Source organism: Tiliqua scincoides, chromosome 4 (assembly GCF_035046505.1).
Source record: "Tiliqua scincoides isolate rTilSci1 chromosome 4, rTilSci1.hap2, whole genome shotgun sequence".
Lineage (NCBI taxonomy): Eukaryota > Metazoa > Chordata > Lepidosauria > Squamata > Scincidae > Tiliqua > Tiliqua scincoides.
In genome coordinates, this window is record NC_089824.1 from 124,277,179 (window position 1) to 124,303,825 (window position 26,647).

Consider the following 26,647-nt stretch of genomic DNA (forward strand, 5'->3'; position numbering starts at 1 on the left):
CCTGAACAGTTTTTGCCTTTCTTTACTTACTACCGGTGAACAAGACACATCTAACAAATCCTTCAGATGGACTGCGGGTCCATCTTCCTCCTATCCCTGCCATTTAAATAACAGGTGTACATATGGGTAAATCATTGCTGGCTCAGCTGCTCTCTCTCCCCATAATCTGGATGCCGACAATTTAATATTTTTTAAAGTGCCACATGCAGATTTTTCATTTGAATATTTCGTAATTGATCCAGGGAGAAGGATGAGGTAGATTTGATAGCATGAAACAGCTAATCAGCCCTGTCCACAGCTGGCTTCTGCTACAAGCTTGTGAGATTCAACTCTGGAGAAGAAGCAGGATGTTTTGAACTGGTGGCAGGGAGGGAACTTCCAAACTGGCCCAACCATTCTGTCCAAAGCGCCTTCTCCCAAAGCTCAACACAACCCTGTACATATATAGCTGTGCATTGTGGGAATCTTACCGACATGTATGCAGATACTAGATATGATACAGTTAGCACATTTGCAGGGAAGAGAAAATAAGTATAGGTGGACTCTCATTATCTGTGAGGGTTCTGTTCCGGGACCCCTTGTGGATACTGAATTCCACATGATATCAAATAACATGGATTTCAGTGTTCACTGAGCTCCAAATGCAACTGGAGCCTTGCTCCAGTCACATCTGGAGCTGTTCTGAGGCCCATGGAGGCTGCGCAATGACAAGAGAAACTTCGCTAAGTCAAATTCATCGATCAGAAGTCCATGGATATGTAGGCTGAACCTGTACCCTCAAAATTCTGAGTGCTAACAGAGAGGCATAGGAAGACTTCTCCCAGTCAGGAGAATAGGCATGGATGGATGCACTGGAACTATTCACATGCCTTGCCTATTTAGTCAGACATGCTACAGTGTAGTAAATATTCAGTGCAAATAAAGTTGCATTTGAGAGGTGCAAACTAGCCCATTTTGGAAACTGTTTGCCTCATTAGCCATGCTTCTTTAACCACCATGTTCAAATACAGAGATGCTCTCTGGAATAAAATCCATAGGGCCAACAGAGAAAAGTGGGGTGGGGTGGAAATTTGAATGGGGAAGTGCTGGTAACAGTATACTGGGTAGGAGGACAGCCAGTACCTCAAGCTGTGCTGGGAACAGTCCCTAGGAGCTGCATGATGCCCATATAGGTCCATTTTGGCAAGTGCCCTCCTCAAGGCACAATGATGTATGAAGACTTTCTGTGAGACTGGCAGAAGGATTAGAGAAAATGCTGAGAGGAGAGTGACATAGCTCCCTCTCCCCACAACCGCATGATTCTCATTACTAACAAATCCAGTAGTATGGATGAAAAGGCATGGTCATGGTCAAGAAATATGCAAGGCTTTCATATATTTTCCATCTGAATAACCTTGCACTTGTCAGGAAAAAAGCATAGTTAGTCATAGCCCCCTGAATTGCACCAGTGGTCAAAATTTTGACCCTAATTCATGGATTAATAGTCCACATTAATTGTGCTTGAACAAAAATATCTCCAATAAACCTTGCATTCCTGTCAAAAACCAGGTAGTAAACAATGGAGTGACTGGACTACAGGTGTGCACCACTTAACGAATTTGTACCCATTCTCCAATCCCCATTGTTATGCGATTAGGTTGTTAAGCAAACATTCAGCTTAATCTATTGCCTTTGTTGTGTAAACAGACACTCCCTACCAGACACTAGCTGGCTACACAGGCTATTGGAGATAGATTTCCACTTCTTTGCATTAAGAGCCTCTTTGTTGTGTAAACAGATACTCTGCTGCAGGCTATGGGAGACCTGGCAGCCTCATTAAGAGCCTTTTTGCTATGTTTTGACCACTGTCATATATGCGGTCCATTGTTAAGTGAATGGTTGTTAAGTGGCACACACCTGTACAAGAATAAGAGTGGCATTTCTATTAGAAAGTAGACCGTTATTGCTTTGGGATAAGACAACTAAATACAAGGCAAAATCCACCACAATACACTGTCCTTGGAATGAGCTAATAATTGCAACGGGCAAAAATGATATTTTGTTCGCTTACGCTGACAGTCAGGTTTTGGATTCCATCCTTTCTCTGTACAGATTGTTTGGTCTCCTATGGTTTGACTACTTGTTTCATATCCATCTTGACATTCATAAACCAGTTTTTCCATGAACAAGAACACTGATTTAGTTGTGTTGATGAAGATCATATTCCTTGCAGGTGGTTTTTGGCAAGTCTCTGAGGAATCAAAATACAGATATTTAAGGATCAATTGTTGATTTCTCATAAACCTATAACACGCTCTCTAAAGCAGTGGTTCTCAAACTTCTCAGGAGTAAAACTCCTGAGGTAAGTATTTGTGGGGGATGGGGTGAGGGCTGCAACATGATCCCCAAGGATCACGTCGCTAGGTGGGGGCGAAGACGGGTGTTTGTACTTACTAAGGGCTGCTGCAAGCTGTAGGAGGTGCAGGGAGCCCTACATAGCCCTCCACTGGATTTCCCGAGGCTTAGAACACTAGAAAAAAGCAGTGAGAAACCACTTCCGGTTTCAAGACTGCAACCAGAAAGTGGTTTCCAATCACATTTTTCCAACATTATATGCCTTGGGGAGCCCTGCAGAGGGCTGCACAGGGCTCCCTGCACCTCCTGCAGCTTGCAGAAGCCCTCAGTAAGTACAAATACTCCCTTAGTGATGTAGTCCTGGTGATCATGTAGCTGCCTCTCCCCTTCCCCCACCCCTTAAAGGGACAGGAGAAGCTTTACACGAGCTGGTGGGTCGTGACCCACTGGTTTGAGTACCACTACTCTAATGCCTCTAGACCAGAAGTATCCAGACCGTGTAATAATTGGGCTCTTCCAATTATCCAGCCATCATTTGCTCTCAGGTATTGAGCTGTGCAGTTGTAATAGGAACACTGAAAGAAGTTGAAAGATGTTGCCTTCCACTTGCCTTTGTTTTGTTTTCTTATCTCCAAAATGCCAGCTGGAGCCTGCTGCAGAGAAGGCAAGCAATGTGCACTGAATAGAAAAATGCTTGGTATCCAGACATGAGTACAGATCACTGATAGAAGTGATGCTGGCTTTGTGCTGGGCAGAGAGAAGTGCGCTTCTGTTTGCACCAAAAGGGTATTGTAGGAAAACTTCTGTCAAAGGCTAAAGGAATCCTGTACCTTGTATAAAGAACAGAGGTGCAAAGACAGGCTGCCAGAATGATCAGGTGCTTTTTAGTTTGGGGAAAAGGGGGTGGGGAGAAGGTGTGGTGAGGAAGAAAGCAGAGGATTATGAAATTGGAGATGGTTTGCACTGGGAAGCAGAAGGGGAGAAATCGCAATATACAAGTCCAGCCTATTTATACACAGATTTTTTATACATGGATTTGACTCAACAGGAATGGCCACTGCAAATGAGAAGGAATGTGCTGATCCCTGGAGAAGGGGAAAAATGTACCCCTTTAAATCAGTTTTAAAAAACTGAATAGTCCTTTAACAATAGCCTCGTTAATGAGAGAGAGAGAGAGAGAGAGAGAGAGAGAGAGAGAGAGAGAGAGAGCGCGCAGCTGGCTGACAATCCATCAATCCTTCTCTCTCCAGCAGACCCGTCCTTTCTCCCTGAGCACGTGAAAGAAAGGTGATCACTTTGCATAGGTGAAGGGAGGGGCTGAATGCAGCGCCTTTCTAAGTTCTTGGAGGAGGACTGATTGATGGATTGTCTTCTTGATGACTCTTATCTTACATCGCAAAGGTCAGCAAGGCTGTTTTTAAATCACCAGAGCAAAGAAACTCTGTTTTTAAAATTGATTTGCTATAGTGTGTTTTTTGCCATCCACATGAGTGCTTGGAATGGAATAATGAGGCTCAACCTGTAGTAATATCATTATTACGCCATTTCTGCCCAACGTTTCATAGACACAACAGGGACCAAATGTGTACAGCTGTGGGCCAGGCGGAAATCAAGCAAAAATACTACCCAGAAAGACACAGCCTCTTAATTCTGAGCACTCTGAGCTTCAATCTTTTGCATGCTGAAGTTTCTGGTAACAGACCCTGATTGAGAACTGAAGGCTACAATCCTCTGCACCAGTGGTTCTTAAACTGGTGAGTTGTGTAAAGCTTACTGCATCCTTTAAAGGGCAGGGGAAGGGGGGAGCTAGTGACAGGATCCCCAGGACTGCGTCACTAATGGGGGTGAAAGGGGGCTATTTTTACTTACTGAGGGCAGCTGGCAACTGCAGGGGTTGCGGGACACAGGACTGCTGTGGACTGCACAGGACTCCACAGGACTGCTTAGAATAGTGACATAGAATGTTAGAATGTTAAGACCCTAGCCCCTCCCCTCCCCTAGCCCCTCCCCTGCAAAGACTTACTTAGGGAGTAAAACTCTCCCTGAGAACCACTGCTCTACACACGTTCATAAGACACGGTCTCATTGAACACAATGGGACTTATTTTGAGTAGGCATGCATAGTGTTGTGCTGTAAATCTATGTTTTCTGATTTTCTGTTACCATTTCAGCAGAATAACTAGGATTCACTAGATGGAGGAAAGTTTTAGTCAGTTTGTATCATTCACTCCCTCATTCACAAAGGTGTAGATTGAAAAAATGTAAACAGTGGAGCCAAATGGCCATGAAATATTGTACGTCATGTATGGCCATTTAAAGGTTAAATATATATAAGATAAACATAGTGCCAAGTCACAACAGCAATAATCGCTGGTAACAAAATCCTTCTGGAGTTGCTAAATTGTATTAACCGGTAATGTGATGGGGTTAGGGGTATGACACTAAAATGATTTTCTTGTAAAAATGTCTTGCTGTGGTATGCTTGAAGTACTAGGTTTCATCTGAATTCTTCCAAACATGAGCTAAGCAGGGTAGAGATTGTAGCTGTGTTTCACAATCACCTGCAAATTTCAGGCATTACTAGAAATAATTAATAATTGTTTCTAGTGAATGTATTCTTCATATATGGTTGAACGTGGTATATATTGCAGTGGAATAGGAGTAGGTATTGGAATTTTGGATTCAGTGCCGCCTGCAAGACTCTGGAGGGCTGTGTACTGTTCAGACACCTGAGACCTTTTACTTGCTGTCTGTGACTCAGCTTCTTCCATCTTTAATCTTTCCTCCGTAGTTGAATATATTTAAAACAGAATCATCCATCTACATGGTGGTTTGCAACAGATAAGAGACAGGTCCCTGCCCCAAGGGCCTCACAGACTAATAGAGACATTAAGGAGACAATAGAGGGAGGGAGATGGTGGCAGGATAAATGCAGGCAGAATATGGTGTAATTTCATGTGCATGTACTTAGGTTTAGTAGCAGTAGAGCAAAGTAACTAGGGAGCTGTTCCAAAAACTTCAGTGAAAAAGTTGGTTTTGAGAAGGGGATTGGATTAAGTAAGAAAGGAGGCATCATGCAGGGAATCTGGAAAGGAGTTCCAGGCATAAGGGACAGAAGGGAGAAGGGCAGCTGGGTATGGTGAAGCTGGACAAGCAAAAGGATATGTCACAATATAAAAACAGAAGCATCAGAGGGCAGGCTGAGAAATGGTTTTAAGGATGAGAAGCTTATGCAGGATCCAAGCATGGACTGGAAGGTAGTGCACAGACTGAAGCAGCTGCATGATGTAGTTGCGTCGACAAGAGAGGTGAGTGATCTTTGCAGCAGAGTGCTGGATAGAGGTGAGGGGGTCTAAAGAGAAGCCAAAAGACAACCAAAGAAGAGAAGGCTATGGTAATTGAGAACAAGGGATGACTAGGAGATGGACCAGAGATTTTGTTGAGGGAACAGAAAGGAAGAGTTGTTTTTGTGATATTGTGGGTGGGTCTACTTGGACCTACAACAGCTATTTTCCTGGTGTAAGTCCATGTTGACCTGTGCTGCTAGACTGGGCCAGGGAAGGCTGTTAGGATATCAGCGGCACTAGTGCTGCTGACCCTACCTCCCTCTGGAGACCCAATCCGCCATCCCCCGCTCTCTCCCCACCCCTGCTCTGTTTCACCATCTTGCCACCTCTCTCATCAACTTACTTGCTCCGGCAAGCAGGAAAACCTCTAACAACAGGGGCAGGAAGGCACAGGCCTTCCCACTGGTGCTCCTGGCAGTGCACTAAATAGCACCCTGTCGGAGCGCCTTTAGCAACAGGCGCTGACAGTAGATATTTTCCTAAACTATTTCCCAGTTCTGGCCTAAAACAATCAATTCTCAGTCCTGTCTTCCTTTAGATGTTGTAAAAGCAACACATAATTCACAAGTCATTACTAGTGGTGGGTTTTTGATAATGAAATAAGCACTTTCTGCATTTTTGTAAAAAAAAATTAGTGAAATCTGTGAAAAAATAAAACCATTCTCCAACACCTCTACATATTCTCTAACACTCCTACATGCACGTTGCTGCATCTGCTGACACTATACCACCTTTATCACCCACCTAGTACACTTTCAGAGCAATTATAATTTATAAAAACATGCCCTTGGAATAAAAACACATTGCATTGCTTTCTGCACTTTTAACTTTGGAAAACACTGAAATCTGTGAAAAAATAAAACCGTTTTCACCCACCTTTAATCATTATGCTAAACATGTAAAACATGTAAAAGCATGAGAGCTTGTAACATGTAAAACATGTAACATGTAAAAACACCTGTAACATGGTGTTACACCTGTAACACAAACACAAAAACACCTGTAACACAAAAAAACATGTAAAAACATGAGAGCTCTTCAACCTCTCCAGACTGAGAGCAAAGTCCAAAGTCCAGCTGAAATGTCTGCATGACTTCCTCTTTGCCTACGATGCAGCTGTCACTACCCACTCTGCCAAAGATCTCCAGCAGCTCATGGATCGTTTTAGCAAGGCCTGCCAAGATTTTGGACTGACAATCAGCCTGAAGAAAACACAGGTCATGGTTCAGGATGTGGACTCACCTCCCTGCATTACAATCTCTGCGCATGAACTGGAGGTTGTCCATGACTTTGTGTACCTTGGCTCAACGATCTCCGACACTCTTTCTCTCGATACCGAGCTAAACAAGTGCATCGGTAAAGCAGCTACCACATTTTCCAGACTCACAAAGAGAGTCTGGTCCAACAAGAAGCTGACGGAACATACCAAGATCCAGGTCTACAGAGCTTGCATCCTGAGTACACTTCTGTACTGCAGCGAGTCATGGACTCTTCGCTCACAACAGGAGAGGAAACTGAACGCTTTCCACATGCGCTGCCTCCGATGCATCCTCGGCATCACCTGGCAGGACAAAGTTCCTAACAACACAGTCCTGGAATGAGCTGGAATCCCTAGCATGTATGCACTGCTGAAACAGAGACGCCTGTGTTGGCTCAGTCATGTTGTGAGAATGAACGATGGCCGGATCCCAAAGGATCTCCTCTATGGAGAACTCGTGCAAGGAAAGCGCCCTACAGGTAGACCACAGCTGCGATACAAGGACATCTGCAAGAGGGATCTGAAGGCCTTAGGAGTGGACCTCAACAGGTGGGAAACCCTGGCCTCTGAGTGGCCCGCTTGGAGGCAGGCTGTGCAGCATGGCCTTTCCCAGTTTGAAGAGACACTTGGCCAACAGTCTGAGGCAAAGAGGCAAAGAAGGAAGGCCCACAGCCAGGGAGACAGACCAGGGACAGACTGCACTTGCTCCTGGTGTGGAAGGGATTGTCACTTCCGAATTGGCCTTTTCAGCCACACTAGACGCTGTTCCAGAACCACCATTCAGAGCACGATACCATAGTCTTTCGAGACTGAAGGTTGCCAACTAAGAATCATTATGCTACTTACGGATGCATTCTGGCTTTGGTGTCCATCCTTCCTCAAGGCACTGGGTTTCTCCCCGGTCAAGCCCTTTCGGAGTTGTGTAGCCACTCTGACAGCCATATATGGTTGTCTCATGGAGAGCAAAGGCACGATTATGTTGATGAAAATAACCATTTGGTGGGGGTATAATTTTACAGGTCACTATTTCTAATGGAGAAAGAGGATATTTTATAAGATTTCAGGTATTGTCTTCATGGACTGAATGAAAGTTCAATATAGTCCAGCACTCTGTCCTCAGCTACAGGTGGGTAAGTGTTGGGTGGCCGCTTAGTCCACTTGGGAAAGTATGAAACTGTACAAGATGGCTGCATACAATTATCAACAATACTATTAATAGTGTGCTCACTGCCCCACTGCCCCAGGTAACAACAGCTATTAGAAAATCAGCTATTGGAAAAAAGTTTGTTTCTATACGTGTAGCCCCAATCCTGCGTTTGGCATCAATGAACTGGTTCAGATGATATTTTCCCCATCAGACTAGCCCCAGCCAATGAAAGATGCGCATAATCATGGCATGCACATATTCTACTTCCCCTTCATTCATGCTAACCACCTCTATACATGATGTTTGCAACAACCATAGAGGAACTTGAATTGCTGGAACACCTTAGGTTCCAATCCTAAGCATACTTACCTGGAAGTAAGCCCCATTGACTATAATACAACTTACTTTTGAGTAGACATGCCTAGGATTGGGTTGTTAATTCCAACAACAACAACAACAACAACAACAACTGGGTATTTATATACCGCCTTTCTGGTCATCAGATTACTCCTCTGACTTTATTCAAGGCAGTTCACATAGGCAGGCTATCTCTAAACCCCCGAGGGGATTTTTACAGTAACAGAAATGTTCTATCTTTCAAGAACCACACAACATTTCAGATGGATCTTTCACAGTCTAGAAACACTTCTGGCCCCCAGTTGCCTCCCACGCTGACTGACAAGCAGCTCCTTCATCTCTCACTTGAAAGGCAGCCAAGACGCTTCTTAGCTCACACCAAAGAGCAGGTGGAAAAACTCAGCTCGGCTTTGTCAGCTGCTTCAAGGTCTCGCCATTCACAGAGCTGCCAGTGGCCTCGAACTTGTCACACACACACACACACACACACACACACACACTATATATATATATATATATATATATATATATATATATATATAATTTAAAATTTATATAATTTAATTTAATTTAAATTTTAATATATATTAAATTAAATTTAATTTAAATTTAATTAAATTTAATTAAATAAATTAAATTATTAAATATTAATTATTAAATATTTAAATTTAATATATATAAATTTAATATATATAAATATATAAATTTAATATAATATATAATAAATTTATTTTCAGGCTGAATGATCAGCAAGCTCTGCAGCCAGATCAGAACTGGATGAAAACATCAAGAAGCAGAGTGATTTTTCTGTATGGATGTGGTAGTTGCAGGGTCCATCCCTCTGTTACCTCTCCTTATGAATAATCACAAATCCCCACTTGCAAACCAACCAACCTTCTAATTCTGAGAAGCCCAAATAAATCAAGGTGTACAGTGCTTTTGTTTAAAGCCTAACACGATAGATACTTCCAGTTACTCAGATTATATATTGATAGATAAAAAGGCATAAATAAAGCTTACCAACACATCTTGGAGTGGGTGCCCAGCCATGTTTTGTGCACTTGGTTTTTGCTTCTGGAGATGCAGGATAATAGCCCTCATCACAAAAATATGAAATTTCATTTTCCTCTATGTAGGTCGTCCAAGAGTTATAAATGAGTCTGCCATGTGGCAAACTACGAGGAGCAATGCATTGTTCTAAAGGCAAAAAAAGTATTCGGGTGAGGATTCTCACTCTGTTAAGAAAATATAGGAGGGCCGTATCCTCAGATCCCATATCAGTTATTTGCGAATTGGGTCTGTGGGGCCCTCCCACACATGCCCCTCTCTGGAAGTGAGTCACACAGTGCTCCGGGGGGTGGTACGGCAGATGTTCCTTGTATCCATGGTTTCAGGTATCCATGGAGGGTTCTGGAATGGAACCCCATGGATATGGGGGCACGCCTGTATTGGGAAACAACTTTTTAAATAGAAAATTATCTTATAAGTATACTGTCGCAATTTGAGCCAACAAATTTCATGCAAAGACCATTGCAAAACTTGGCTCCAGAGAGTTGGTGGGTAAAAGGGTGTGATGACAGGGAGAGAGGAAACGCTGAAGTAAATTTATGAGTATCTTGACATTGATGATGCAGCCTACAGTGCCTCTGCTGTAACCAGACATATAAATCTCTGTTTCCAATTCCACCCCAACTTGCAGTAATTTGTTTACTGCTCTTGGAATTTACTTAAGAAAGCAAAGGTTTTTTTTAAAATTTATTTATTTATTACAGATACAGGTGAGGAAAATGGGTTAGGGCTGCGGCTACACAGGTTACACATGGGGGTATTGGCCATAGATTACAACATGCATTGCTCCAAAAACAAAAACCAACAACAACTGAAAAGAAAAATACTCATCAATGCAAAAGTTATCATATTTGTCATTATAATAATTAATGATTTATATAAACAGTCAATATTATTTAACTAAAGTTATTTATCCAGTCATAAAAAGGCTTCCAATATCTTCTTGGAACTTGGAACTTGACCTAAATCTCTCTCTTTCACTCTTTCTGTTAAAACCTCCATTTCTGCTGTTTCATAAATTTTATCTATTATTATTATTATTATTAATATTTTCTATTTATATTAACTATTTATCTATTAAATTTTCTCTAGTTGCAACATCTGTAGATTTCCACTTTTTTGCATACAATATTCTTGCCATATACTCTTACATATACTAATATGTACAATAAGGTGTTTCTTATATTGGTCTTTAATTTCTGATGTCACATTTAGGAGAAATATTTCCGGTTTGAATGGTAATACACAATTCAATCTCTTGTAATAATTTATGTACCATTATCCAATATTTCTCTGCTTTTTCGCATGTCCACCACATATGATAAAAAGTTCCCTCAATCTCTTTACATTTCCAACACTTGTTTGATGACCCAGAGTACATTTTTGCTATTTTCTCTGGAGTTAAATACCATCTATAAAACATTTTATATAAATTCTCTTTAAAAGATACCATTTCACAGCCCAATCCTGAGCTGCCCGGGGGGCCCTGGCTCGGTGGCACTGAGAACAGCTGCCGTCAGATCCTGAGCGCCCCGGGTTACCACGGGAGGCACCTCAGGAGAGGGGGACTTTTGTCCCCTTCTCCCGGATAAGGTAAGCAGCTCCGCAATGGGGCTACTCACAGGTAAAGGTGCTCGTGTAGGGCGCGGAATCGTCCTTGAGCACCTTGTATCCTGCGGTGTGGAGCGGAGCTCTGCAGACCTGACTCTGTCCCTCCCCCTGGCACACCTCTAGCCCGTCCCCCTCGCCGCATCACACCCTCCAGCACGCCTCTCTCCTGTGCTCTCTCTGCCCCCTGCATATTTGAGAGACTGCCTTCTCCCATATAATCTGGCCCATCCTCTTCAGTCATCAGAGGGGGCCCTGTTGGTTGTGCCGCCATTAAGAGAGGTGAGGGGGATGGTGGCCAGAAATAGGGCCTTCTCGGTGGTGGCGCCTGTATTGTGGAATTCCCTCCCCTTTGAGCTGAGAACAGCTCCTTCACTGTTAACCTTCCTGCGAGGCCTGAAGATGTTTTTATTCCAGCAAGCCTTTGATGCCTGATGGCTGCTTTTAATTGTTTTTTACTGCTGATTTTATTGCTGCTGGTTGCTTTTTATCTATTGCCGTTTTAATGTATTTTATTATTTTTAAAAGTAGTTAGCTGCTTTGGGTGCCCTTCAGAGAGAAAGGCAGATTACAAATCAAACAAACAAACAAACAAACAAATAAATAAATAAATAATAAACTGCTTTGAGAAATTTTTGGTAAAAAAGCAGTTGCGGACCTGCCATTGGGCTCCATGGGGCAAATGCCCCAGACATGAGCCTCTAGGACCCTGTGGAAATCTCTCTGAGGCTCCCAAATATTCTGGTATTCCGGAAGCACAGTTTATAGCATCAGGTAACCTCAGAGAGGCTTCCCTGACATGGGCTAGGGTTACATGAGGCTCCGTGAGCTTCAGGTGAGTAGGGGGGACGATTTTTGCATGAGGGGGCGGTGACAGCTCACGGGGGGGCACCATCATGAACCTTTGCCCCAGGCATGGGGCTGGGGAAGTCTGCCGCTGGTGAAAAGCAGTCTTGTACTCTTCCCATCATCATCAATTTTATTATTATGGGTAGGCAGGTACAATAAATCTTGTCTGTCTGATGAGTGTCAATGTGAGCATAGTTTTCAAACATACGTATGACTATCTTAAGGTGCACACTTTACAGACCTTAACTTTTCAGTGTTGATGTGTAGTATGTGAAACATACATACAGACTGCCATATTAGTTATCTTCTGGATTTTTGGGGTTTTTTTACCTTCTTTCCCCAACACTGAATTAAAACTGCATGGGAGCTGCATATTTGTACATACATGATAATTTCTATTCCTGATAAAAGAAGAGACGAGAAGGCCACATTTACTTACTAACACACCGAGGTTCTGGATCCCAGTCTAAATCCCTGCACGTAGAACGACCCCAATAATTTTTATTCATGGACAGAAATCCACTGTTGCATTCGTAGTCAACGGTCTCTCCCACCTTCCTTGGAAAATAATAACTATGATACTCGCGAAAGGAATACGTCAATCTTCCATTTTTTATAGTGGGAACATCACAGGGCTTTCCTGCAGAAAAGGTAACAGGAACCCGAGAGAGAGAAACAGAAGAGCCAGATATTATGTTCATCACCTATTTTCTTTGATTAGAAATTTGTTTTTTAGTTTGATATAGTAATCAAACACACTATTTGATGACATGAAATCAACGCATCACTTTTAAATGAACTACACATTTATCCCATTTGTCATAGCGACAAGCATTTCATTTATAAACTCTTGCAGTGACTGCATCCATCCACAGTACTTGAGATTTGAAAGGGGTTTCTGAGCAATGTTCCTTCGAATATTTGAGGAGAGTGGGCAGAGGCCTACCATGTTTGCTCTGGGGCAGCATCAGAGTGCCAGGAGAGGTTGAATGGGACTTCTCGTCCAGCTTGGAGGGAAGTTTGGTTCTGAAGGCAAAAGGTTCTTCACAACTGTTTCCCAGTGTACCTTCCCCCCCCCCCAATGCCTCTGCCTGCTTTGTAGTCCTGAAGGCGGCAGTTCTTAGCGCTCGCTATCTTTTCCTAGAACTCCTCAAACAAGGGCAGGAACCCACAGGCTGCTGCTCATGACAGGACCATCTGAGCATTCACTCAAATGCTTGAAAGCCTTGTGGGTCTCTTGGAGTGCATGATTTGAATGCTCTAAAAGCTCAATGACTGCTAGCCCCTGACTCTTTCTCAAAAAAAAGATGAACGAACAGGAAGTTAATAGCAGTTGAAGACATGATCCTGATGGGCCTCTTTTCCACTGGGAAACTAATGCCGGGACAGCTGAATCCTCTCCTCCCCTCCTGCCACCAGAACTAGTATTCCAGCAGCGAGACACACTTGACAACCATAGCAAATGGCCTTCTAATAGCAAGGAAGACGTGCACTTCCAGAACGGCAGTGGTGAGGTAGGAGCAGTCCTGAGCATGGTGGCGAGACACGGACTGCCCATCAACGAAGGTAGTTTGGCACCGAGGGAAGAATGGGACCAGGAGGTATGATGGAGGCAGGAGGGGTAATGCCAGCGTGTGCGATTTAAGCCAGGTTCGATTCCCTCCAAAAGTGACTGGAACACTCCCCCTCCCCCACCAAGGGTTGGGGCTGTCACAGGACTTAACCACTGTTCCCTAGAGCAGCCATTTTCAACCAATGTACTGTGGCACACTGGTGTGCCACGAGTGGTCCACAGGTGTGACACAGGAATTTGAGGGAAAGTCATTTATTAGTAGGGCCAATAGGGATGTGAGGCCCCCTCTGGCAGCATGGTGTGCCTTGTCAATTGTCAAAAACCTGATGGTGTGCCTTGACAATTTTAGTGCCTTGTCAGTGTGCCGTGAGATGAAAAAGGTTGAAAATCGCTGCCCTAGAGCCTTAAGGACTGCTCTTAGGCAGTGATCCCAAAACTGTGGGCCACAGATTTTTGGTGAGTCGCTAAACTGACAAGTTGATAGCTGACAAGGAAAACGTATGGAAACAGAAATGGAGCAGTGTGTGTGTGTTTAGTCATGACTGTGCCTTAGTCTACTTTGAAGTAAAGGCAGAGAGGAATGCACCAGTATGGTCCCAATCAAAAAAAGCAGACCTGGGGGGGGGGGTGAAGCAGTGGATGAACAGGCATGATTTTTCAGGAGTTCCTGAAAAACAACTTGTTTCTCATCTGAAACGGCAGGTCCAGGAGATCCGGTGACTATTGCTAGGAGAGGCACTGTTACCCTGATGGTGTTAAAGTACCTGGGAAGTTTAGAGTCCAGCCGGGGGGCTTTCTTTTCAGGACTTTGGCAATAAGGCAGTAAGGGAGGAGACGTGGAGTCAACTGTGACAACTGCTGAACCCCTGTGGAGATACCACCTCCGGAACCACCTCCGGAAAGAAGGTAATAGGAAGATCAAAGTAAGTGCTGTTTGTGTTATGCAAATCCCAGTTTTAAATGATTGATTTGTCTCAATGCTCTGGAGGGAAAAGGGGGGAGGATTCCCCCACCTCACTGCTGATTTTTAAATTTGAGAAGATTGTTGAGCATTTGGTATCATATTGAGCATGAATTCATAGACATAACTCTATATATTTGCAACCCTGTATTGGATATAACTTTCTAATGAACTCTGGATTTTGGATTCTTTGGATTGCGGCAGGATTTCTTGGATTACTGAGCGGTGAGTTGGTTATTGTCATGTCTACGTCGGCGGAAAGAAGAATGCTTCACATTCCATAGTAAAAGAGAGTTCTCTATGACATCTAGTGGATTAAAAGATAATTGCAAGGAAAAATATGATGGATTTTCCAGGAAGAGAATGGGAAGATTTAATGCAAAGAAAGATGGAAAAATTGCTTGCGATGAGTCGACCACAGGTGATTCAAACTTTATAAGTCCAAATTAGCATGGAAATTTTAAGCCATCAGGTAACTAAGCTGAGTGAAATTGAAGCTAAAGCTATAACAATGGAGAAAATCAATGAGCCACAATCTGAGGGCCCAATCCTATGCTTGGCAGCACAGCTCCATGCCACCAAGCACTGTCGCAAATGTGCCATAAGGCACGTTTACCAGCCTCACCAGGCTCCCGCCGGTGCTAGCCCAGTGTCAGCCGGTGCTGGGCTAGCGCGGGGCGGTTGCCCAGCTTCTGCAGCTTGGTGGTCTCCCGGACCGCTGAGCTGTGGAACAGTAGGTGGGGGCAGGGGCGGGGGTGGGAAGGAGGCATTCTGGGGAGGGGGGATGCTGGCGGGGGGCAAGAGAGGGTGGGGAGGAGGCATGACAGGGAGGTGTGACGTGGGGAGGGGGTTGGCTGGAGGTGTGCCTGGTCGCGGGATGGGAGGCGGGTCCGTGGAGTTCTGCTCCACAGGATCCAAGGCACTCATGTAGGGCTGCGCGCCCTACACAAGCGCCTTTACCATTGCGGGGCTGCTTACCTTACCCAGGGGAAGGGGACCAAAGTCCCCTTCTCCTGAGGTGCCTCCCGCGGTAGCTTGGGAGGCACAGGATCTGCCGGCAGCCCTTCTCATTGCCGCCAAGCCTGGGCGCCCAGGCTGTGAGACACTGATAGATGGAGTAACCCAGAAGATAAGATTTCAAAAATCATTGGACCAGAATGGAGAAGAGACATTTCGATTAATAGACCTTGAACGGATGGATCAAGAAATTGGTCAAGAGAAGGAGATGATTTGTCAGGACTTGGATCTGTTGGGAGGAGTAAGAAGAGTACATACATTAAAGCGTGAATTGTTGAGAGATGTTCATGTGAAATTTATCAGAAAAAAAGATGGAAAATTAAAGTCTAGAGTTGATATGCAAGATTTGAATTGATACCTAAGATAGTGACATTTTGGCAGTTATGTTTATATCTGATTTGAGATAAAAGAATATGTATGTTAGAATTTTATAGATTAATTTTGATGAATTAGAATTAAATTTGTTTGATATTGTTTTGGAATTCATAGATGGGGAAAAGATATGAATATGGAAAAGCAAAGTCTAGAGAATAATGGATATGTAAAACATGGGAGTGACCTGGTAGATCTGTTTATAATTAGATATATAAATACAATATGTATTTAGCAGAAAAATTTGTATTAGAATAATTTGTATTAATGAAAGAGTTTAGAATTTTAACGAAAGAGGGAAAATGATGAATGGTGGGAAAAGATGGAAAGTTAAAAGCTTAGGGAAGATACATAAAATATTGAGAAAGATGGAAAGTTAGAGTTTAGAAATTTATTAGAGTAATATGTGTTATTGAAAATGATGTATTTTTAGATACTAATAATTTTAGAATTTTATATATTAATTTTGGATGTTATAGAGAAATTATATATTTAGTTATTATGACATTAACAGTTGTAAAATTTAGCATATTAGATACTGAAAAGAGTCTAGAATTTTAATGAAGGAGGGAAAATTATGATGATGGTAATGATGAAAAAAACTATAGAGAATACAGAAATAGGGTACTTAGAGATAAATATGTATCTTTCTTCTTTCTTTTTTATTTGTTATATTAACTAGTTGACTAGTTGGCAACCTTCAGTCTCGAAAGACTATGGTATCGCGCTCTGAAAGGTGGTTCTGGAACAGCGTCTAGTGTGGCTGAAAAGGCCGATTCAGGAGTGACAATCCCTTCCACACTGGGAGCAAGTGCAGTCTGTCCCTGGCCTGTCTCCCTGGCTATGGGCCTTCCTTCTTTGCCTCTTAGCCTCAGACTGTTGGCCAAGTGTCTCTTCAAACTGGGAAAGGCCATGCTGCACAGCCTGCCTCCAAGCGGGCCACTCAGAGGCCAGGGTTTCCCACCTGTTGAGGTCCACTCCTAAGGCCTTCAGATCCCTCTTGCAGATGTCCTTGTATTGCAGCTGTGGTCTACCTGTAGGGCGCTTTCCTTGCACGAGTTCTCCATAGAGGAGATCCGGCCATCATCCATTCTCACGACATGACCGAGCCAACGCAGGCATCTCTGTTCCAGTAGTGCATACATGCTAGGGATTCCAGCACGTTCCAGGACTGTGTTGTTTGGAACTTTGTCCTGCCAGGTGATGCCGAGAATACGTCAGAGGCAGCGCATGTGGAAAGCATTCAGTTTCCTCTCCTGTTGTGAGTGAAGAGTCCATGACTCGCTGCAGTACAGAAGTGTACTCAGGACGCAAGCTCTGTAGACCTGGATCTTGGTATGTTCCGTCAGCTTCTTGTTGGACCAGACTCTCTTTGTGAGTCTGGAAAACGTGGTAGCTGCTTTACCAATGCATTTGTTTAGCTCGGTATCGAGAGAAAGAGTGTCGGAGATCGTTGAGCCAAGGTACACAAAGTCATGGACAACCTCCAGTTCATGTGCAGAGATTGTAATGCAGGGAGGTGAGTCCACATCCTGAACCATGACCTGTGTTTTCTTCAGGCTGACTGTCAGTCCAAAATCTTGGCAGGCCTTGCTAAAACGATCCATGAGCTGCTGGAGATCTTTGGCAGAGTGGGTAGTGATAGCTGCATCCATGATAGTCGGCAAAGAGGAAGTCACGCAGACATTTCAGCTGGACTTTGCTCTCAGTCTGGAGAGGTTGAAGAGTTTTCCATCTGATCTGGTCCGGAGATAGATGCCTTCTGTTGTAGATCCAAAGGCCTGCTTCAGCAGGACAGCGAAGAAGATCCCAAACAAGGTTGGTGCAAGAACACAGCCCTGCTTCACGCCGCTTCGGATGTCAAAGGAGTCTGATGTGGAGCCATCAAAGACAACAGTGCCCTTCATGTCCTTGTGGAAGGATCTGATGATGCTGAGGAGCCTGGGTGGACATCCAATCTTTAGAATCTATTCTTAGAATGAGGTATTAACTAACTGGTATATGGTATCCTGCACCCCCAATGTAGTTGTGTGTGTTTGTGTGTATTTTATTTTTGTATTGTATTGTGTGTTTGTCTATATTTATTTTTGGAAAAACAATAAAAAAAAACACAGGCCCCAACAAACTCTGAAGAAGGCAGTCCTCCACTCCAAGCGGAAAAGGAAATTGTATTGAGCTCTATGAAAAGTGAGTCACACATGCATGTTTACTCATGAGTAGGCAACCATGCCTTGGCTCTCATTGAAGGCCAGGTGAAAGGAACACAAGGACATCAGAAGGTCCTGATCCAATGAACATGGAGCTCATCAAATGCTCCAGAAGGCAGTCCTGTCACCATTGTCAAAAAGATAAAAGTAGAGGCTTGAATGGCTGGTAAACTGAAACTTGTAAAAAAATTATCGTAAAGTCAGGTCTGACAGAGTGCCGTTTTAAAAGGTGGGTCCCAGTGCTTAAAAGTTTGGGAACCACTGCCCTAAAGTATTTGTTTCTGCAACTCCCTTTAAGCTGAGATTAGTGTTCAAGACTTAGGCTGTAAACCAGTATTCTGTATCAGCATGGAACTACTGGAAAAAGGTTTTGTTTTTTTTAATCCTTTAATCTAGACATGTGATTTTTTAAAATCCTTTAATCAATACATGTGATTGGTAGCCCATTTAAAAATCACATTGATTGGTTTCTGAATTGTGTGGTTTATGCAGCACTGTGTCTAGAAATGGGCCAGTCATTGCTAGAAACCAGGGCCTGGCTGATAGCCATCAAATACTGGCTGCGCATATATTACAGCTATGACCCTCGAAGCTTGCTCTAGAGGGTGTTCCTTGAATCTAACTGGCCCCTTGTTATAACCGTTTTGAAAAGAAAATTAACTTGATTGGGCTGTCTTTTGATTGTTTAGGCTCGGTTCCATATCAAGAGGCATTTCAGTGCATCCAATGCAGATTTTTTGACATCGAAAAGCAGGATCCTTACAGGATGGCAAATAGAGCATGTTCCCGTTAAGTCTGGAAATTCCTAAATTGTACAGTTCAGTAGCCTCACATCTATACTTGCTGCAAAGTTATCAAAAATGGAAAGCCTTCTCCCTTGCTAGATTGAAGGTGCTCCCGCCTGCCATTCTTTTTGGGAAATTTCATAAGGTGGCTCATGCTGAAAGGCGATGCCCTTGTGAGCTGGGATGTATTGAGACCATTGTCCACTCCATTCTTTATTGTCCCTTTTACGCTGAGATCTATCAAAGATATCTGGATCCTCTACTGAGAAAAAGAGGAGGATTTGCTGATGTGGCAAGAACACACTACCTCCTCACTGATTCTTCTGCAGAAATAGCCAATACTGTGGCAATTTTCCTGTATCAGCTCACTGAGCTGCACAATCGAGAAGTTGATTAGTTTCCTGGCTGACCAAATGTATACAGTTGCAGATTTGTTTGTTTTACATGCCAATAAAGAATTCTGTTCTATCACACTGATTGGAATTTACCCATCATACTTACTTATACATTTTGGAGATGGTGACCAGCCAGTCTCTGTGCATGTGGAAGAATCTCCAGGATGTTGAAGTCGATAACCAGGCTCACACTGGATATAAACTTCATCTTCGTTCCTGTACAAACTCAGCCTAGGATTGAAATGGCCATTGGCTACTTCTGGAGGTGAGCAGACAGTTTCTGCAGAGGAATCATCATCATCACCACAATCATCATCACCATCGAGTGCTTAGCGTTTATACAGGGTTTGAAGCAATGATTCCCAAAAGGTGAGCCATGGCTTCCCAGGGGGCCATGGAAACCAGCCAGGGGAGCCTTGTGAAAAACCCAGCGCCTTATACCATATATAGGATTGCAGCTGTAATGGGGATCCATGGCCAGTGTCCCAGTAGGTCAAGGGAGCTGCCAGAAGAATAAGTTTGGGAAACACTGGTTGAAAGTGTTGCACATACTGTGTTCTTTTAACCTTCCAAATTGTCCTAAGGATACTTGAGAATTAGTATCTCTATATTGCAAACCGAGGCTGAGGGGAAGTAGCTTGCTAAAGCTAGCTAGTGACTTGAACCTCAAACCAGAGACTGCCTGTTAGAGACTACACTACACCAGCTAATAGATAAGAGCATCCTATGAAGATATTCAGTGCATCAGTATGAGAATGAGTCTAGAAGGCAAGTGATATAAAGAACTTCTGAAGCTGCAAGATACATTCAGGTTAGAATACCTCTGATAGTTGACTAGTATCAGATACACTCTGGTACATACGCTCTGGTACAAGATACACTCTGGCAGAACAGCTCTGGGAGCTGATAGCTGACCTATAAGCTGCATTTGGCCCCCATTGTCTAGCAGAGCTACCACAGCTTCACTCAAAAAGGAAGGAAAAGGGTTTCTAAAATTACTGCAGGACAGCCCAATCCTGAGCTCCCGTGGCACGCAGCTGTGGTGGCACAAAAATGGCTGCCGCTGCATCCTGCATACCCTTGGCAGCCGCAGGCAGCACCTCGGGAGAAGGGGACTTTCGTACCCTTCCCCGGGTAAGGGAAGTAGCCCCACAATGGGGCTACTCAATTCACCGCTGACCAAAAGGTTCACGTCAGGCGGTGAGCGTGAACACAAACGCTCAGGATTTGGCGGAGTGGAGCTCCACCAGACCCACCTTCCTCCCTCCCCATTCCTTCACCCCGACAAGCCTCCCCCCACCCTCTCCCTGCCTTTCCATTACACCTCCCCTCCGCCCTCTCCCTGCTCTCTGCCCATCTCCCCAGAACAACCCCTCCTCCCCCCACCCCCGCATTCCTCTCCGTGGCTTAGCACTCTGTGTGACCGCCGAGCAGTGGAGGCCAGGCACCCGGCCGGCGCTAGCACAGCCAGCCCAGCCGGCCAGCACTGGGCTAGCACGGGCGCTCGCCCGGTGTTAGAACTCACAAATGTGCTTTACGGCACGTTTGCAACAGTGCGCCCCGGCGCTAAGCCGGCATGTCGAGCTCAAGATTGGGTTCTCAGTCAGTTATTTCACATTATGCTTCTCTTTAAGTAATGCTCCTCCAGGGCCCATGTGCACTGTGAAACCACTGTTACTGGATGACATCAAATTTAGATTATATCTTGGCCACCCATTTGCTCAAAAAAAGTTCCTCCCCAAGAATCACTGTCTGAAGAGTTGAGTAATGTGGCCTCTAAAAATGCAGAAATTATCCATCTCTGACTGAGAAAAATGGAGACTATAGAACAGGAAAAGGCTGATACTTTTCAAACATTTTAATAGGACAAAAAAGAGGAAGCCCTCTATTCAATGAAGTAAAGAAACTTTCAAGGGGATCCAGAATACAGGTGGGCCTTGTATCTGCAGGACAGGTATCCACGGTTTCACTTATCCACAGATCTGTGGATCCGGGGGGACCCCCTGCCCCTTCCACACCCCAATTATAAGTACCTTTATTTTACTGTAGTACAGTGTTTCTCAACCAGTGGTATGGATACTACCAGTGATACTTGAGATGGTGTTTGGTGGCACTCTTGGGACCCCTGGATATCTGACACCTGGCAACAACACCAGGAATGTGATGCAACAAACTCCAGTAGGAGGCTTGGCTTGGCGGGCAGAGCTCCAAAGCATGCTTTTCCATGCTCGAAAAAGCCCTCTGTCTACCCTAAGCCTCTTACTGATATTTGCTGTGTTGCATCTCATCTCCCAACCCAGAAGTAACTGGTGATGATGTCATTGCCAGTTACTTCTGGCGGTACTTTGAATAGGTGGACTTTGTGAAGTGGTACAGTGGAGAACAAATGTTGAGAAACACTGCTGTAGTATCTATCGCTTTATGGTGCTTTTATGAAACCTAGCACTGGCGCAGAGGCCACTGAACAGGCCCTACAACTCAATATGATCGGGCCTTTAGTAAAATAACCAATATGCATATATATAAATCTAGGGTCAAATGAGAGAAGATGGCAGATGTGGGATTAACTTTCAGACAGTTCTTTGTTAAATTAAAAATAGGAAAGTAGGGAGGGGTAAACTGGATCAGTTCCACAATGCTGATTGGAAGATTAATACTTACCCATACGGTTTCTCCCCACAAAGCAGGTACCACCTTTGGAAATGGGTGGGAAATGTGATTAGGGAGATGGCATTAGGGAAAGTGTTCATCTCCTCCAGCATTGTGGCCCCAGTCTGACATCCCTTTCTCACAACTGCTTTTAACATTTAAAAAAAAAAAACCTTTCAGGACGTAAGCAGAGCACTTGCTGTAGTATCTAGTTTGGCTCTCAATCTTGTTCTGAAGAATAAAGAACATACTTTTGCCTCCATAGTGTTGCAACGCCTCAGCCTGAGAAGCCTTGCCTCTGGCTCCTGTTTTGTGACAAAAACAGGAAGTGGTTTTTGTTTTGTTTTTTACTTTGTAAAGAAGTTTGGAGGCTTGGGGAGCCCTGCATAGGGATCCACAGGCTCCCCAAATCCCCCAGGAGGCTGGAGCTGGGTGCAGGTAAGCCCCCCCCCCGTCCCTGGCACCATGATCCTGGGGATCATGTTGCTGCTTCCCCTCCTTCCCTGCAACAACTTACCTCGGTTCTCCAACTCCCCTGAGAGTCTGAGAACTGCTGCCTTAGAACAAACAGGAGTATGTACCGCAACATTCTGAAACCTGGATTTCAAACACACTTGTTAACTGCTGTAGATTCCACTGCTCTTTCCCTCTGGGGTGCCACTCGTTTCACTACCCCCACTTGCACTTTTCCTGAAATCATTCTAGAAGAATATTTTCCTCCTTATGACAAGAGAAGGAGAAATACTTGTAAGACACTGTCTGATACCCATGTAGTAAGAATTTGTATTAAAATCTGCTGTTATTTAAGCAAGAAAGCGTATTTAATTTTGGAAAAAGGTTCTCATTAATTAATTGAATCTGACTAATTTCTCATGAGAAATGAGAACAATACAAACCTGTACATGCAGGCTTTGGATACCATCCGTTCTGAGTGCATCTTGCATCTGATCTTTCAACATGTTTATATCCAGAATCACATGTAAATTGCAATGTATCATGCTCCTTGTAAACTCTGCTTGGAGATATCACGTGTCCATGCTCAATGATGCTCAGTTGGCAGGTTATTTCTGTTGATACAGTATGAAGAATTTCTTCATTAGCATTTGTGACAAAAAGTGGAAGGTGACACTCTCCTCACTGGATTCTGAATAGCCTAGCAGCCAATCCGAATTAGTTTCTCTGCTGCCAGAAGTATCATTCTAGCAGTGGAGACTGCCTTAGAGCAGTCGCAAAACCCATTTCAACGACATGAGAAACTGCATGCCAGTGGCGTTCCTGGGGGTCCCCGCGCCCGGGGCAACCCGCAGGATTCTGCCCCCCACACTCCATTTTGCCCCCCTTCTCCGCCCCCCCCGCGCACCTGACCGGGAAGTAATTGCGGTGATGTCACCGTTACCGCAATTACTTCTGCGCAGCTGCCTCCTGCATTCCCCCTTTGAATACAAGGGGAATGGAGGAGGCAGCCGAGGCCCCCACAGAGCATTCCATGCCACGGGGGTCTCCATGGCAGCGGTCTTTTGTATCTTTTTAGATTGTGAGCCCTGTTGGGACAGGGAGCAATTTAAGTTATTATTTTTTTTTCTGTAAACCGCTTTGTGAACTTTTTGTTGAAAAGTAGTACATAAATACTGTCAATAATAATTATATATATAATATATACGATATATATTATCGTATATATTATACGATATATATAGGGGAGATGGCCTATATCAATATACATACGGGGAGATATACATACGTATATATATACGATATACATAGGGGAGATGGCCCTTCACAAACTCATGCATCACACCTGAAGATGATTCATGGCACATCAGTGTGTGATGGCACAGTGGTTGGAAATGGCTGGCACCGAGGGATCAATAACAACAACAACAACAACAACAAAAACAACAATAGTGGGGCCTAGTAATTAACACCAAGTCCAGCGACGAAAGAATGGGCAGCTGTGATATGCAAGATGATGATGATATTTTGCCTGTTCCAAGGTTCAAGAAAGCAAGACTCAGTACTCAAGGGTGATTGTTTGCAGGCTTTATTTCGTTGCTAGCAACGGGCATCTCATGGGACTAATGTCCAAAGCACTGAGAGCAATTGTCAATGTTAACGGGACCCTTTATAGCATTCTGGGTTCTTTGTTTGAAAATCTGAACTTCTCATTGGCTGAGGTTTGACATCATAGATGGGGCTAACTCTTAATAGGCTGTAGATAACCTTACAAACACCTGATAGGTGAGCTTCAAGTTACAGGTTTCCAAAAAAGGTGAAATTAAACAATTAAACATATTGAATTAAAAAGTTTTCAAGAACCAGCAGGGGTTGCTATAATAGCATTTTATCCAGTACTGACCCAGTACTGACCCTTACTCGCATCCATCAATCCAATTAGGGGCTTCCTTGACAGGCCTCCATAACATCCTCATTAAGGAGATGACACAATGTACTTCGACTGCTACTGTTATCTCTTCTCTGCATGCCTTTCTCCTATGCTAATGTCAACATAGAAACACCTGTGAAGCCTTCCTGCAATGTTAAAGCTTTTGTCTGTTCTTAAGACTTTTCTAAAATCAAGCAAACCTTTGGTTCCATAAGAACTACTTTTATGCCTAATATGTTCCCATATGTGAATTACAATTAGAGCAAAGACTATTTTGCCCTAGCTTTTGCCTGTGTGTGTGTGTGTGTGCGCGCGCGCGCGCACACGCGCGCCTTTTGCTCTGAAAGCCTGAAAGAATAAAATAAGTGAGCCCTGGCAAGCAAGCATAGTGATGTCCTTCGCAAGACGTGTACTTCTGCCAAGATGAAGTCTATCTCTTCGTTGCCTTAGTTGCACTATCTTTTCTAAATGCCAAAGTGTATTAACACAGCCTTTGAGGCCCCAAAGTCCCAGCTTCTGTGAAACTTCTGTGAAACTAACAAACAGCTTCCAAAATGATTCTTTCAAGCAGCTTTTCTGTGAGACTAACAATTTGCTTTTAGATAAAAACAGCTTTTACTATTCTGTGTGCCTTTCATGCTTTAGCAGTGTGGCTTTTTAGCTTTTGCCCCAATGGCATATTACCCTGGTTATTCTGTCACCTTCCACCATGCCAAGAAAAAGGTGAGACTGTGTCTCATCTGATATGTTGAGGCATGGTGATCCTTAACCCTAGATTGTAAAGCCACTGGATAGCCCAGTAATACTATAGCATATAGCATTTACACAATGTTAAAGAGCAGCTTGATTTTAAAGCAATAAGTTTGGTCTGACTGACTTTGGAGTGCTAAAGTTAGTGTTACAAAATAATCTGGGTAACATACCATTTGTGCAAAAAGGTTAAAAGTCTGGCTAAAAGTATAGAAACACAGAGAACAGGGACAAGTTGCTTGAAAAAAAATTATTTTTAGAAGCTGTTTTGCCATTTGAGACCTTGGGGCCTCAAAGTCTGTTGATACATTTTTGGAATTTGGAAAAGGGAGTTGTATCTCAAAGATAGATAAACTCCTTCTTGGGAGAAGTATACAGCCAGCCAAGATATCACAAACTGAGAAAACACATATATAAAACATTGTGGTCATTAGAAGTGAGAAAAGCCTTAGTATTTCAGGGAAGGCTTATCACTTGGCAGGCTAATATAGTGTTTAGCTAGCTAAACACAGAAAAAGTACATTTAATTAGATAGGCAAGAACATTCTTGAGAATCAGTCTTTGTTTGAATTGCAACTGAAATGGAGAAATGAATGTTAAAGGAGTTGGTGCAGGTTTGATTAGGAAGGTGCAGAGAGAGGGGGAGAAAGCAGTTTGCCTGGCATATAATGTCTGAGTAACTTGTTTGAAGATAAATGGGAGAAGGATTTCTTAAAAAGAAAATGTGATGTAGTGAAAGTTTGACTTGTTTTATGTTAAAATATATGAAAAATCACAAGAAGCTGGCTGAAGCCTTAGCCAGCCACTAAAGGGAAGAGGTCGCTTCTAGCAAAGATATACACCACTATACCCCTTAATAGGTAACTGGTCACAATAGTCATATATAGAATTAAGACATAGAGTGAAACTGTTAAAAGGAAGTTTAAAAGACTTCAGTTCACAGAGGTTTGCAGAGGGCCCACAGTGTTTTACTAAAACCAGGAGAAGAGATGCAGAAGAGATAGGTGGCTCAAGCAAGGCCATCCTAATTAGGAAGGGTTTGAAAGGAATATATGTCAATAAATGGGCCAGGAGTTCTACCAAATAAGGTCTTCACACCCATGTTTTTGTGCTCTCTTTAATGAGGATGTTACAGCAAACCCTACTGGTTTTGAAAACTTTTGGAAATTGTGTAATTTTGGCTAAGTTTTAAGATGAAACCCCACCTGTATGTAAATAAAAGCCAATCAATAGTTATGTTCGTTTGTTGCCCACCTATTTTCTATCATTTATGTAAATGATATTTTATCTAGAGCCTATTAAGAGTTACCCCATTTATGATGTCAAACTTTCAGCAAATGAGAAGTCTAGATTTTCAGACAAAGGATTGTGTGGTATAAAGGTTAAGGACCAGCGTTCAGACGGGGTCCATGATTTGGACATGAGTCCCATGGACCAAATGTATACAGTTCAATAAAAGCCTGTGAACCTTCATCCCTGTGTACCGAGTCATACTGAGTTGCTAATTTGAGTTGCTTATCCGCCTTGCAACAATGTGAATGTAGTAAAATTGCACAACTAGGTTGTTATGAGGAGAAAAGGAGGGGA

General features: G+C 43.4%; 1 protein-coding gene across 4 annotated transcripts in view; it reads right to left on the reverse strand.

The window, feature by feature from the left end:
• Window positions 1-26,647, reverse strand: part of LOC136649658 (complement factor H-like) — an 80,632-nt gene that overhangs the window by 28,807 nt on the left and 25,178 nt on the right. For all 4 annotated transcript variants that reach the window (XM_066626442.1, XM_066626444.1, XM_066626443.1 and 1 more), the window contains exons 7-12: window positions 22,824-22,994; window positions 19,385-19,558; window positions 12,408-12,608; window positions 9,464-9,640; window positions 7,786-7,968; window positions 2,051-2,230 (exon numbers count right to left, since the gene is read on the reverse strand). In XM_066626442.1, coding sequence (XP_066482539.1) covers window positions 2,051-2,230; window positions 7,786-7,968; window positions 9,464-9,640; window positions 12,408-12,608; window positions 19,385-19,558; window positions 22,824-22,994 — 1,086 coding nt within the window. The remainder of the gene's footprint in view (window positions 1-2,050; window positions 2,231-7,785; window positions 7,969-9,463; window positions 9,641-12,407; window positions 12,609-19,384; window positions 19,559-22,823; window positions 22,995-26,647) is intronic.